At 41.3% G+C, this 14,369-nt stretch overlaps 1 protein-coding gene across 1 annotated transcript in view; it reads left to right on the top strand.

The window, feature by feature from the left end:
- RYR2 (ryanodine receptor 2) overlaps window positions 1-14,369 on the top strand; it is a 727,453-nt gene that overhangs the window by 502,485 nt on the left and 210,599 nt on the right. The window contains exons 36-38 of the mRNA XM_049108740.1: window positions 779-1,005; window positions 6,866-7,670; window positions 10,120-10,320. Coding sequence (XP_048964697.1) covers window positions 779-1,005; window positions 6,866-7,670; window positions 10,120-10,320 — 1,233 coding nt within the window. The remainder of the gene's footprint in view (window positions 1-778; window positions 1,006-6,865; window positions 7,671-10,119; window positions 10,321-14,369) is intronic.

The following is a 14,369-nucleotide window of genomic DNA, read 5'->3' as shown; positions in this document are numbered from 1 at the left end:
TAGACAAGGCTTTATGGGAAACGGAGATAGTCAAGATAGTGGGAAAGGAAGGCTGTTGTTTCCGTATGGCTGGCTCATAAGCAGCAGGCAGGGGGTGGTGTCAAGGTCATAAGTGAATGAATAAGCTTTGGCAAAGTAGAGACCTCTCTTTCCCTGAGATCAGACCGAAGGAATTAGAAAGGCTAAAGATGATAAATATGAGAGGTGAGGCAAGGTGGAGAACAAATAAATTGTGAACAAATAAATTGTGATGAATTTTATTTTCTTGTGTGATAGTCCTGTTTATCTGTTGAGCTGTCTCTGGTATACCAATGGCTCCTAACCCCTGATAAACCTGACTGTGAGTGAGTGAGTGGTTGGAAGAGGAGGTGGGTGACGGGAGGCAGAAAGGAGAGAGAGCCAAGTGCATAGAACACTTCTGGAGTTGGCTGCCAAAAGCAGCTGAAGGCCTGCCACATTTCACTGTGAGCCCATCTTGGTAAATAAATATGAAGATTCTGTGGTTATACTTGGATGCCACTGCATTCCCAGTGAGCCTGAGGGTGTATATGAAAGCAATATCCCCAGACCTGTGTGCCTGCCCTGAAGTTCTAGGTAGGTTCTCTCATAATATTTTTTCCTCTTATCCTTGCAGGAGCAAATCAATGCAAGTTCTATTACTTCTCATATTGACTTTGCTGGATTCAGGATCTCTTCCCTGTGCAGCACTGAGGCCGTTACTTCATTACCCCCGTAGACTGTTATCAATTAATTCTTTCTTTGCTCCCCCATTCCCTAGAACGTGATGCCTCTGTCAGCGGGATTGTTCAAGAGTGAGCACAAAAACCCTGTGCCACAATGTCCCCCACGTCTCCATGTGCAATTTCTATCCCACGTCCTGTGGAGCAGAATGCCCAACCAGTTCTTGAAGGTAGATGTCTCTCGAATAAGTGAGCGCCAAGGCTGGCTGGTGCAGTGTTTGGATCCCCTGCAGTTCATGTCTCTTCATATCCCAGAGGAGAACAGGTCAGCCTTTACTGTCTGATTGCGACCCTTCGAATGACAATGTCAGCCTGGAGGTTTTAGGGGTGTTGCTGGGAAAACAAAATGAAACTTTAAAAATATCTAATTGCTTGGGGGAAATGGAGCTACTGTTTCACATATTTCAAATTTCAGTCTCTTTCTCAACCAGTGTGTTACTGAGACAAAACTATGATACTACCCTTGGAGGAGCCATGTATTGTTCCTTTCCTCTTGTTTTATCTATGTTGATGGCAGGTAAACATTCAGACAACTACACCTGCAATCTTTCTTAAGACTTAGCAGTCATATAGTGTCATAGAGTATGATATTATATGATATTAGTGGCAGAATCATAGATATTACTTTGTTCAGCCCTTTCTTTGAAACATGTGGGGGCGCCAGCGTGGCTCAGATAGTTAAGCGTCCGCCTTCAGCTTAGGTCATGATCTCCTGGTCCTGGGATCCAGCCCCATGTCTGGCTCCCTGCTCAACAGGGGCGTCTGCTTCTCCCTCTCCCTCTGCCTCTCCCCCTGCTCATGCTCTCTCTCTCTCTGTATCTCTCTGTCTCAAATGAATAAATAAAATCTTTAAAAAAAAAACAGAAAGATGTGAAAACTGAGATTAGAAGACATTCATGAAAGAAAATTGTGAAAATATTTGGAGGGCCTTGGAAACAAGGTTATATGCATTCTAGGCAGTAATAGTAATGATACAAAGTACAGTAAATATTTGAAGGTAACTTTGTTTATGATTTCAATTTTTCCATGCTGACAAAATTGTAGAGGTTTCATTTTAGTAACTCATTATCAATCAAGAGCTGAGTTGCTAAGTTTTGGACCAGGATTTCCCCTCCCAAAATATAATTTAAAAGTTCAGTCACAAACTGAGTGAAAACATTGCATGAGAACAATGCGAAGATACATGGATTTGTTATCTTTTTTAAAAAAAGATTTTATTTATTTATTCATGAGGGTCAGAGAGACAGAGGCAGAGACATAGACAGAGGGAGAAGCAGGCTCCATGCAGGGAGCCCGATGTGGGACTCGATCTCAGGACCCTGGGATCACGACCTGAGCCAAAGGTAGATGCTCAAACACTGAGCTACCCAGGTGTTCCTGTTATCTTTGTGTTTTAAGTCTTTAATCTGAAAACGGTTGTAGGAGCTATGTCTGTTTTTAATGTATTTAGAAATACTTGGGGGGCACCTAGGTGGCTCAGTGGTTGAGCATCTCTACCTCTTTCTGTTACCTCTCATGAATAAATAAAATCTTAACAACAACAACAAAAAGAAATACTTGGCTTTCTTCTTTTGTTTTTGTTTTACACCTCTGCTTTGGAAAAACAGTTTATCATCTCCTCAGAAATGTAAATATAGAGTTGCCACACTACCTATCAATTCCATTCCTAGGTATATACTCAAGAGAAGTGAAAACACAACCGTGCAAAAACTTGTACACGAACTTTTGTAGCAACATTATTTATCATAGGCCAAAAGTTGAGAACAAGCCAAATCCTACCAACTGATGCATTGATGAATAAAATGTGGAATATCCACATGCTATTATTTGGCAATAAAAAGGAATGAAGTACCCATACATGATATAGAACAGATGAACCTTAAAAATACTAAGTTAAAGAAGCCAGTTACAAAAAACACATACTGTAGGATTCTGTTTACCTGAAAAGCCCATAAAATAGGTATATTTTTAGTAGGACAAAGTAGATTAGTAATTACTTAGAGTGGGAGGTTTGAGGAGGGTGGACCTGAGGAGTGACTGCTAATGAGTCCTGGTTACTTTTGGGGTGATAAGAATGTTCTAAACTACAATTATGATTCTCGTTGCACAATTCCATGAATACACTAAAACTATTGAATTATATATCTATAATTTGTATATAACATATTTTAAATAGATAAACTGTAGAGTGTATAAATTATATCCCAGTAAAAACAACTTAAAATAAATCCACAAAGAAAAACTAATCTGGCCAAGGAGAACTTTTTCATGCATTATGTATTTATATACATATTTTAAGTGAAATAATTAGGAAGATGTATCATTCATAATGTCCTCTTTGAATGATTAGATCTTATTTTAATTTCGTACCTCTTCTTTTATGTGAGAAATGTTTTATTAGAATATTGCATCTGATGATTTTTTTTTTCAACACTTAACGAGGGACACCTGGCTGGCTTAGTGGTTGAGTATCTGCCTTCCACTCAGGTCGTGATCCTGGGGTCCTGGGATCGAGTCCTGCATCGTGTTCCCCACAGGGAGTCTGCTTCTCCCTCTGCCTATGTCTCTACATCTCTCTGTGTGTATCTCATGAATAAATAAATAAGATCATAAAAAAACACTCAACAACAACAAAAAGAAAGGTAACATTTGGGATTTGGGAAGGGAGTTTTCTTGGTGAGGGAAGATATTTTACTAAGCAGAAGACACATACACAGTTCATAATTTAATTTACCTTTTTTTTTTTTTTTTTTTGATTGAGGCTTCTCTCCTCAACTAAAAAGTAAGTTCCCTTAGTGGAGGAATTATGTCTGCAGTGTTCACCATCAGGTCCCCAGGGCACAGTGCTTAATCCATAATAGACCCTCTGTAATATATTTTTTCAGATTTTATTGACGTATTTGAAAGAGAGAGAGGGAGAGAGAGAACAAGCAAGGGAAATGGCAGACAAAAGAGAGGGAAAAGCAGGCTGAGCAGGGAGCCTTGATCCCACAACCCTGAGATCATGACCTAAGCTGAAGGCAGACACTTATTTGGCTGAGTGACCCAGGCACCCCAACCTTTTATAATATTTGAAGAATAAAAGAATGATACTGACTTATAAAAAATATTTCTCCAGGGAGTTCTGTTAAAGAATATGATGCATTATATTAGCTTTTACTGCAGTAACAACTCCCGAATCTCAGTGGCTTGTAAAGAGACATGTATTTTCTCTCATGTTACATGGGGTCACTGGTCCACTGTAGCTCTGCTCCCAGCCGGGATGGGCTGTGCGTGTGGTCCATGTGCCTTCTTGCCCTGCGGCCCAACCAATGGGGCAGCTCCAACCTGAGACATCCGGCTTCCATGGCCAAGTGTGGGTGAGCAGGAGGGTTAATGGACACATCTGGTCTCTCAAGAACTCCTTTTTGCTTGTGGCAGATGTGATGTTCACTCATGTTTTATTGGCCCAAGCAAGTCATATAGTCAAGGCCAAAGGAAGTAAGGCAGATAAGATTACATACAGGGAAGACAGAAGAGGGAGAATATTTATAAGTGACAGTATAATCTATATCATGGATTATATATATTTTTTATTTTTTTACAGATTTTGTTTATTCATGAGAGACACACAGAGACACACAGAGAGAGACAGAGACACAGGCAAAGGGAGAAGCAGGCTCCCTGCGGGGAGCTGGATGCGGGACTCGATCCCAGGACCCCGGGATCACGCCCTGAGCTGAAGGCAGATGCTCAACTGCTGAGCCAATCAGGTGCCCCTTATGGGCTATACTTTATATTTATTATTGTCTCTATAACAGATACAACAATGAGTTATTTCTTTTGCTGTCCTCCAGTTAAAGCCATAGCTCATTAAAGTATGAATCTTGCTACAAGCAGTCAGTGTGGGAAGACGGAGTAAACCGGTCAAGGTATATGCTTTGGTTTGCCTTGACCTAAGTGCAAACTTAGGAAGTGTAGACTCTAAATCCTTCAGACTTGTCTTTATTCATTCATTCCACAGTGCTTAGTAGTCCTCATTGTATCCCTGGCACTGGATAGTAAACGATGTAAACAACGGACATGACCCTTACCTTAAAAGACTTCATGATCTGGGAGGGGAGAGAGGTGCTTTAAAACAAAGAACAGGGGTGCCATAAAGTGAATAATGGGGGGTGGGTTGGAAGGTGGCAGTGACAATGTGACCTATAGAGTCCTTAGATGATGTGTCTTGGAAGTGACAAGTTGAGAATGATTAGGCAGTAGACAAAGTTATGTTCTTCAGTAAGAACCTAAAATGCCGACGTTCTGTGTCACTACAATGAACAGGTGTATATATTCTGATCATCAGCCAGGCAAACGGTGTTCTTGAGAGCCTGGAGGGCCTTGCTGAGACATGGGAATCATTGTCCACTATACTTTGCAGACAGAGGTCTGCTCAATTATACCTTCCCAAGAATAGGGTGCTAGCAGCTGGGCCCCACTGTTGTATGGTTTCCTGGAGGTGTAGATGGTATACAGGGTGAATAATCATTCACCTTGGTTTTCTAATGCATAAAACTTCTGATTCTGAGATTTGGGAGGTGCGGCCTGTCTGGAATAATTCTGCAGCAGCAAGTCATACCTGTGAGCCAGGGCAGCATAGATAACAGTGGATGGGCATGGACAGGCTCACAGAGTACCTAAGGACAGTGACAGAGCTTAACAACAACTAATCACAAACAATTACTCAGCACCTACTGTGTACCAGGCTAAGTGCTGGGTGAATATTGATAAATAAGTCAGATAATAACCCATGCTCTGATGAGTTTATATTACAGTATCACCAAGGACACTTTCCTAGATGAATGAGTCATTCCTTTTATTATGAATATATCAAGTTTCTACATTTAATTCCCCAGTGTCACCCATGAGCCATCTTAATAATTTAAATAAATAGTGTAGAAAAATGAGCACATCTGAAGAGATTAGGTGCTCTATTTTTGAAAGGAATGGCTTTCTGCAGGCGCATCCTGGCCATACTTTTAAGGTTTTATGTGTTGGAAAGGCATGATGTATGGTAAAAACAAAATGACCTGAATTTAAGAAGCCAGTGTAACCAGATTCCCAGTGGAAACTTGCCTGAGTGCAATATCACACATAGTGTTTGTTTCATGAGCTGCATATACCTGGTGAAGCCAGGGCTGCATCGGTGTACGTGTGGGGCTCTAAGGGATGTCTAAGGAGCTAACTCTTGTCAGAGGAATTAGCCCTCTGTACACTTACTTCTGACTGGTCAGGCTAATAGCTAGTGGTGGGTTAGAGAGAAGGGCAACATAGCCTAAGGCAGAGTGAGTGTTCTGGCTTCTTGAGTTAGCTTAGCCAAGTTGGAAAAGGACATTCAGAATTTTCCATGGAGTTCTCAACTTTTTAAAGAAAGGGAGTCCCTGCAAGCCTGGTGGCTCAGTGGTTGAGCGTCTGCCTTTGGCTCAGGTCGAGATCCCAGGGTCCTGGGATTGCTCCCTGCAGGGAGCCTGCTTCTCCCTCTGCCTGTGTCTCTGCCTCTCTCTCTATCTCTCATGAATAAATAAATAAAATTTTAAAAAAGAAAAAGAAAGAAAGAAAGAAAGAAAGAAAGAAAGAAAGAAAGAAAGAAAGAAAGAAAAAGGGAGCCCCCCATATTCAGATGGAAACTCTGTATTGAAACAAGGTACCCCAAGGTGATGGAACATGAAGAAGCTCCAAGTGCTACTGGTTGGAAATTTCCAATGTAAAATTGTATGCAGAGGAAAACTTGCAACGTATCTAGTACTGATTAAGAGTAAACAAAACAGGGGCACCTGGGTGGCTCAGTAAGCATCTGCCTTCAGCTCAGGGCAAGACCCCAGGGTCCTGGGATCCAGTCTCACATTGGGTTCTCCGGAGGGAGCCTGCTTCTCCCTCTGCCTTTGTCTTTGCCTCTCTCTGACTATCACGAGTAAATAGAGTCTTAAAAAACAAAACAACACTACGCTATCATGAAACCTGTCATAGAAAACTATTTAAAAAAAAAAGTGTCTGTTTCTGTAACTTTTGGAATTTCTGAGGTACATAGATTTCTCCTCTGATTCGGTACTTTAACAGCCATGGCACGCTTCACCTTGCTGCCGCTCTCCTCCCTTCCACAGGTCAGTGGACATACTGGAATTGACGGAGCAGGAGGAGCTGCTGAAGTTCCACTATCACACTCTCAGGCTTTACTCTGCTGTGTGTGCCCTTGGGAACCACCGGGTGGCCCATGCCTTGTGCAGCCACGTGGATGAACCTCAGCTGCTCTACGCCATCGAGAACAAATACATGCCTGGCTTGCTGCGTGCTGGCTACTACGACTTGCTCATTGACATCCACCTCAGCTCCTATGCCACTGCCAGGCTCATGATGAACAGTGAGTTCATCGTGCCCATGACAGAGGAGACCAAGAGCATCACCCTTTTCCCTGATGAGAACAAAAAACATGGTCTCCCGGGAATTGGCCTCAGCACTTCCCTCAGGCCACGGATACAATTTTCCTCCCCCAGTTTTGTAAGCATTAATAATGAATGTTACCAGTACAGTCCAGAGTTCCCACTGGACATCCTCAAGGCCAAAACCATTCAGATGCTGACAGAAGCTGTGAAAGAGGGCAGCCTTCACGCCCGGGACCCAGTTGGGGGGACAACTGAGTTCTTGTTTGTACCTCTCATCAAGCTTTTCTATACTCTACTCATCATGGGGATCTTCCACAATGAGGACTTGAAACACATCTTGCAGTTGATAGAGCCCAGCGTATTCAAGGAAGCTGCCACTCCAGATGAGGAGACTGAGGCACTGGAGAAGGAACCCTGCCCAGAAGACTCCAAGTCAGAAGGAGCTGGAGAAGAAGAAGCCAAAGGGGTTAAGAGGCCCAAGGAAGGCCTGCTCCAAATGAAACTGCCTGAGCCAGTTAAATTGCAGGTAATCAGAAAAAAATGATTTTAGTGAACTTCAGAGTCACTAACTATGACTTTTGCCTTTGTCTCCTTTTCTCTTGGGGGTTGTGTGTGTGTGTACTTTGGTGTTCCAATATAATGATAATTTTTCATTAAAATTAACTAACTCCCTGTTGTGTTTTGGGATGTGCCAGTATAATTTTGTGGCACTTAGAATGGAATTTATGAATTTTCCAAAGGAGTCAATGGATAATAGTTGGTAAGATTGAAATTTAGTACTTTGCATGTGTGTGTGTGTGTGTGTGTGTGTGTGTGTATGTATGTGTCTACCTGCCAGCTTGTTTTCTCCTTCCTTTTCGTTAGTGATTTCTTCATTAGAATGCCTGAAATAGAAGGCACCTCCTACCCCTTTCCTATCTTGCCTCCACTCTTTCCAACCTTTAAATACTTGTGTACCAGTTAGTGTGCCCATTCTGACACAGTAAGATTTTGCTTCCTGAATGTATGTTTCTTTTTTTTAAGATTTTATTTATTTATTCATGACAGACAGAGAGAAAGGCAGAGGGAGAAGCAGGCTCCGCGCAAAGAGCCCAATATGGGACTTGATCCCAGGACAATGGGATCACGCCCCTAGCCAAAGGCGGACGCTCAACCGCTGAGCCACCCAGGTGTCCCTGAATGTATGTTTCCAAGGAATTAGACATCAACTGTCTTTGTGCACACCCAGATATCTGAAGGATCCTTTCTTGATATCTCATCAGTTTCTTAGAGCCCATTTGATGTTTTGCATCATTGGCAAGCTCTCGTGCTCTTCATTCCTTAGTTGACATTGATTGAGATCTTCCTCTGAGCCAGACACTTGGTTCTGGATGGAGGCAACAGATGGAGACTGTACCTTCCAGAGGTTCATAGTCTCTAAGGGAAATATACACTTATTTATCTTTTTATGTTAAAATATTTTATTGCTAATTGTATTAAATGATCAGAAGGAAAAGAATGGATGACTAGAAAAAAGAAAATCTCAAGTGGATTACTGCAGGAAAGATGGGGGAATCCTCTCTGAGATGGTGGCTTTTAAGCTGAGGTCAGGTGGATGAACCAGAGTCCAGTAGATGTGAAGAAGGAACAGGAAGAGTGTTCTAGGAGCTTTTCAGAGGGGGAGCATATAGCACAACAAAGGTTCTGAGGCAGAAAAGACCAGTTAGCTTTATGAGCTAAGGAGAAGAGGGTAAAGTAGTCAGAGGCAGTTCATATAGAATCTAGGCATTTTCTGAAACCAGCCATATAATGGACTTTAAATTTTGTTCTCTGTTCAGTTAAACTCACTGAAGAATTTTTTTTTTTAAATCACTGAAGAATTTTAACAGGAAAATGTTATTCTAAAAATCTGTGATGAGGGCAGCCTGGGTGGCTCAGCGGTTTAGCACCACCTTCAGCCCAGGTCGTGATCCTGGAGACCCAGGATCGAGTCCCACGTCGGGCTCCCTGCATGGAGCTTGCTTCTCTCTCTGCCTGTGTCTCTGCCTCTCTCTCTCTCTCTCTCTCTGTGTGTCTCTCATGAATCAATCAATCAATCAATAACTGTGCTGAAATTTATAAGGAGATAAGGGGTAGGTTGTCCAAAACCCACTTAGTCAAGAGCCTGTCATGTTGGTCCAGACCTAAGGGAATGATGCTTACCCTGGGGATTGGGGGTGAAGGACATGAAGAAGGGGGTAGATGCTAGGGCTACCTCAGAGCTGGCATTGACAGAAATGTCCCTGTGGTGTTAAAGTTCTCTTAAACACTGCCTTGTATTTATATCACATTTGGTATTATGTGTATTTAAATGTGTTTGTTTGTTTGTTTACTAAGCACAGACAGAGCATTATCTTATAGGCATGTTTCTACCAACATACTCTTTCAGTTAAAAATCCTTTTGGCTTCAAGTAGAAGAATAACCAACTAACCATTTAGTAAATAAGCAATGAGACTACTTAGTTTGCATGTGAAGTCTGGAAGTACACAGTTCTAGAACTAGTATAGGAGCTCACTAATGTCTCAGAAACCCAGCTCATAATATTTTCCTGTGTTCCTCAGTGTTTGGTTTTCACCCTAAAGTGAAATGATCATGTCACTCATTACCCAGATATACCCATTTTGAAAAAAGGATGTTGTAGTCTTTTATTATTGATGGGAAATCTTTCCCACAGGACTCCTTGGCTAACTACTCCTTATATATCTTATTTGCCATATTACCGATAGCTGCAGAGGAAGCCAGGATGGTAAGTGTTCCCCAGAAGGACATGTGTTTGCTCTTTTGGCTTAGAAAATTTATCTCCTGGATCCAAGCACAGTGCTGCCTACACAAAATCAGAATTCTATTCTTAGAAGAGTTGACCACTAAACATGTCTACTACAGATTTTGATTCGATACACGTTAACCATTTAAAGAATCAGACATTAAATCTGATGTCTTTTTCATCATCTTTTAGATGTGCCTTCTGCTTCAGTATCTCTGTGACTGTCAGGTCCGGCACCGGATAGAAGCCATTGTGGCCTTTTCAGATGACTTTGTAGCTAAGCTCCAAGATAATCAACGCTTCCGATACAATGAAGTTATGCAAGCCTTAAACATGTCAGCTGCACTCACCGCCAGGAAAACGAAGGAATTTAGATCACCACCTCAAGAACAGGTACAAGAATAAAATGGAAATTCTTCCTTTTTACATTTCATTCAGGATCCACATACTGTGAAATTATAACATGAGTTACAAATGTAGTTTTTTTCCTGTTCTCTTTAAACTAAGCCAAGTTGATTTGGTCAGTAATTCTTAGTTTTGCAAAAAAAAAAAAAAAAAAAAAAAAATGATAATAATAAAAAATAAAAAATAAAATAAATAAAAAATAAATAAAACAAAAGAATGAAAAAATCCACCAAAAAACCCCCAAAACTACTCATTTTAAACAAACAAGAGACTTACTGAAAGCTATCATGTGTATTACACACTCTCGAATGAAACCTGTGTGCCAGATTCTACAGTTCTGCAAGTAGAAACAATATCCAGCCAGAGGTGGATCTTCTTTGGCTGACATGGCACGACCTCAGTGAAAAGGATCCCCTCCCTTCTAAGACTCAAGGTCAGATACTTTCTGTTTGGTCCCTCCTGAAAGACCAAATGTAACTCTCACCAGGTTTGCTGGAAGATGGATCATCTATTAATGGTTTTTCTGGTTTCTCACTCCAAACCTAGCTCTCCTAGGGTATAGTAGAACCAAGAGTGCATGCCTGAACCAGACAATGAGTTAATCTGGAATGTACTTCAAGATGGGATGCATACATAGTGTGGGAAATTACCAAGATGGTGATAGAAAGGTGTAAGTGCCAGATCTCTTCTTCAAGATCTTAAACTTAGCATTTCCCTGTATATCCAAATATCTCCAAATGAAAATGCTTAGGGACTAATAGCAGAATTTTTTTTTCTCACCAGAGGGTAGCTTCTTTGAGGAGGGAGACATGGAATTTTTTTATTGCCATGAGCAACATTTATTGAGTAGAAAATAAGTCTAAGCTCTCTCAAATTAACTTCATTTGTTAAAACTGCTCTCGGAAGTCTCCTGCTTCTGGAAAAATGGAGTATGTGTGCCATTCACGTCTTCCAAATATGACTGTAACCCTGGATATTACATGAAAGACAAGATGCAAAGACTCGGAAAGATAAAAAAAGGATATTGGCTACGTAACTTGGGACCTGAGGAACAACACGGTAATGAGTCCTCTGGGTTTTCTTTGTCTCATCTATCCCAGACATGGAACTAAAGAAGCTTGCAACCCAGAAATGCCAGTGGGCTTCGAAAAGAAAAGCCCCAACAAAAGTGTTCTGTATCCAGCCAGAAGATGAAGAAAATTGTCTTTAGCAAAACCACAAACTTTTAGATACTAACCGTACTGTAACTCCAGCCAAACACCAGTCAAAACTTGCCCTGCCCTCACACCAACCAGCAGATGCTGAGTGTGGAACCTTGACTTCCACCTTCATCAGGCTGTAATGAGGTGCTCCAGGTGGAACTGTGGGGAGCTAGGGCTTTATCCCTGATGAAAGGCAATGCGGCCTGCTTCCTCCAAAGTGTCAGTAGAGGCCAGAGAGGGAGAAGTACATGGCACTCTTGCCCTTTCCAGTTAGGGTTGAATGAATACAGATCTAAGTGGGGAACTGGATCTCCCAACCTACCCAACGAGAACAAGGTTTTCTTCCTCTCTCAAGTATTCATGGAGGCTGAGTGAAGAAATGGACTTCCTTTTTTTTTTTTTTAAATATTTTATTTGTTTATTCATGAGAGACACAGAGAGAGGCAGAGACACAGGCAGAGGGAGAAGCAGGCTCTATGCAGGGAGCCCGATGGGGACTTGATCCCGGGACCCCGGGGTCACGCCCTGGGCCGAAGGCAGGTGCTAAACCTCTGAGCCAGCCAGGGATCCCAGGAAATGGACTTCCATTCCCATCTGGCAGTAATAAGTAATAACAAGGCAGCTCAAATTCTTCTCCTGCTATCTAGTGTCCAAAGAAGCCGGACATTTAAATAAGATCCAGAAGTCTCATCATACTAAAAACTTAAAGGTTTCAGTGGAAAACAATTACTCACCACACGAAGTACCAGGAAGAACTTGAATGATAAAAAAGACAATCAGTAGATACCAACTCTGAGGTCATGATGTTAAATTTGTCTGACAAAGCTTTTCAAGCAGCCATCATAAAATGCTTTAAAATGGGATGAGGAAAAAATAAAATAAAATAAAATAAAATAAAATAAAATAAAATAAAATAATAAAATAATAAAAATGGAACAAGGGGGGATCCCTGGGTGGCTCAGCAGTTTAGCACCTGCCTTCGGCCCAGGGTGTGATCCTGGAGTCCCGGGATCAAGTCCCACGTCAGGCTCCCTTCATGGAGCCTGCTTCTCCCTCTGCTTGTGTCTTTGCCTCTCTCTCTCTCTCTCTCTGTGTGCCTCTTATGAATGGATAAATTTAAAAAAAAAATCTTTAAAAAAATTAAATAAAATGGGACAAGGATGGGGGAAGTCTTCACAAAGAAATAGAAGGAAGAATCAAATGGAGATTTTAAAACAAAAATAGCTGGAATAAAGAAACCTTCAGTGGATGGACTTAGCAGCAGAAGAAAGGAGACAGAGAAAAGAATCATTGAACTGAAGAGAGAACAATAAGAATTACCCAGCCCAGGAATACTTGGGTGGCTCAGTCAGTTAAATGTCTAACTCTTGATTTCCCTCAGGTTGTGATCTCAGGGTCCTGAGATTGAGCCCTGCATCAGGCTGCAGGCTCAGCAGGGAGTCTGCTTGAGATTCTCTTCTCCCTCTCCTTCTGCCCCATCCCTGCTCCTGTGTGTATGTTCTCTCTCTCTCTCTCAAAAAAAAAAAAAAGAAAGAAAGAAAGAAAAAAAAGAAAAAGAAAAGAAAAATCTTTAGAAATTAAAAAAAGAAAAAGTCTGAAAAACAGAAAATAAGCTGGAAAAAAAAAAAAAGCCTCCAGAACCTACAAATATAACAAAAGATCTAACGTTTGTGACATTAGAGTCCCAGAGATAGGAGAAAGAGGGGGAACTGGAAAAAAAAAAAAAAAACTTAGAAAACTAATGGTTGAAACTTTTCAAGTTTGGCAAAAGATATCAAGAAAGAGACTCAGGAAGCTGAATAAACCAGAGACCCAAGGAAATAAAAACCAAGACACATCATCATCAAACCTCTGATAACTAAAGACAGAAGAAAGTCTTGAAAGCAGAGAGAAAGAAATGATATCTAGAGGGGGAAAAGCAATGTGAGTGACTGTGATTTCAGATCAGAAAACATGGAGGCCAAATGGAAGAGGCACACCAGTTTTGAAGTGGAAAAAGACCACAAACCCAGAATTCTGTAGGTAGTGAAAATAACCTTCAGGAATCCAGGAGAGATCAGGACAGTCCCAAATGGAGGAAAACACTGAGAATTGGACCACAGCAGACCAACCCTGAAAGAATCCTAAACAAAGGCCTTGAAGCAATGGGAAATGATGGAAGAAAATTGGGAAAATCAGTAATGAAATAAGAACTGTGTAAAGTGTTAAAGCATGGATAAATATGATGCATTTTCATTTGCCTTTTGAATTTTCTAAGTTATATTTTATGGTTGAAGTGAAAATGATAAAGCTGACTACTGTGTTCTAGATGTATTTACAGGAATTACTTAAGACATGTATATTTTATTATTTTTGAAAAATTTTTAAAGATTTTATTTATTCATTCATTCATTCATTCATTCATGAGAAACACACACACACAGAGAGAGAGAGAGAGAGAGAGAGAGAGAGAGAGGCAGAGGGAGAAGCAGGATCCACGTGGGGAGCACAACATGGGACTTGATCTCGGGTCTCCAGGATCACGCCCTGGGCTGAAGGCAGTGCTAAACCACTAGGCCAATGGGGCTGCCTTATTTTTGAAAATTTTAAAAAAGATTTTGCTTATATATTTATTTTGGAGACAGGGCACATGTGTGCAAGTAAGAGTCAGCAGTGGAGGGGAGGAGGCAAAGCAGGATGGACAAGTAGACTCCACACTAAGCCTAGAGCCTGATGTGGGGCTGGATACCATGACCCTGAGATCATGGCCCAAGTGGAAACCAAGAATTTGATGGTTAACTGACTAAACCACCCAGGTGCCCCATTTATGTTTTAAATGAAAGAGGATACGGAGTA

This window comes from Canis lupus, chromosome 4 (assembly GCF_003254725.2).
Source record: "Canis lupus dingo isolate Sandy chromosome 4, ASM325472v2, whole genome shotgun sequence".
In the NCBI taxonomy this organism is placed as follows: Eukaryota; Metazoa; Chordata; class Mammalia; order Carnivora; family Canidae; genus Canis; species Canis lupus.
Note: the sequence above shows the minus strand (reverse complement) of the source record. Positions and strands in the feature narration are given on the sequence as shown.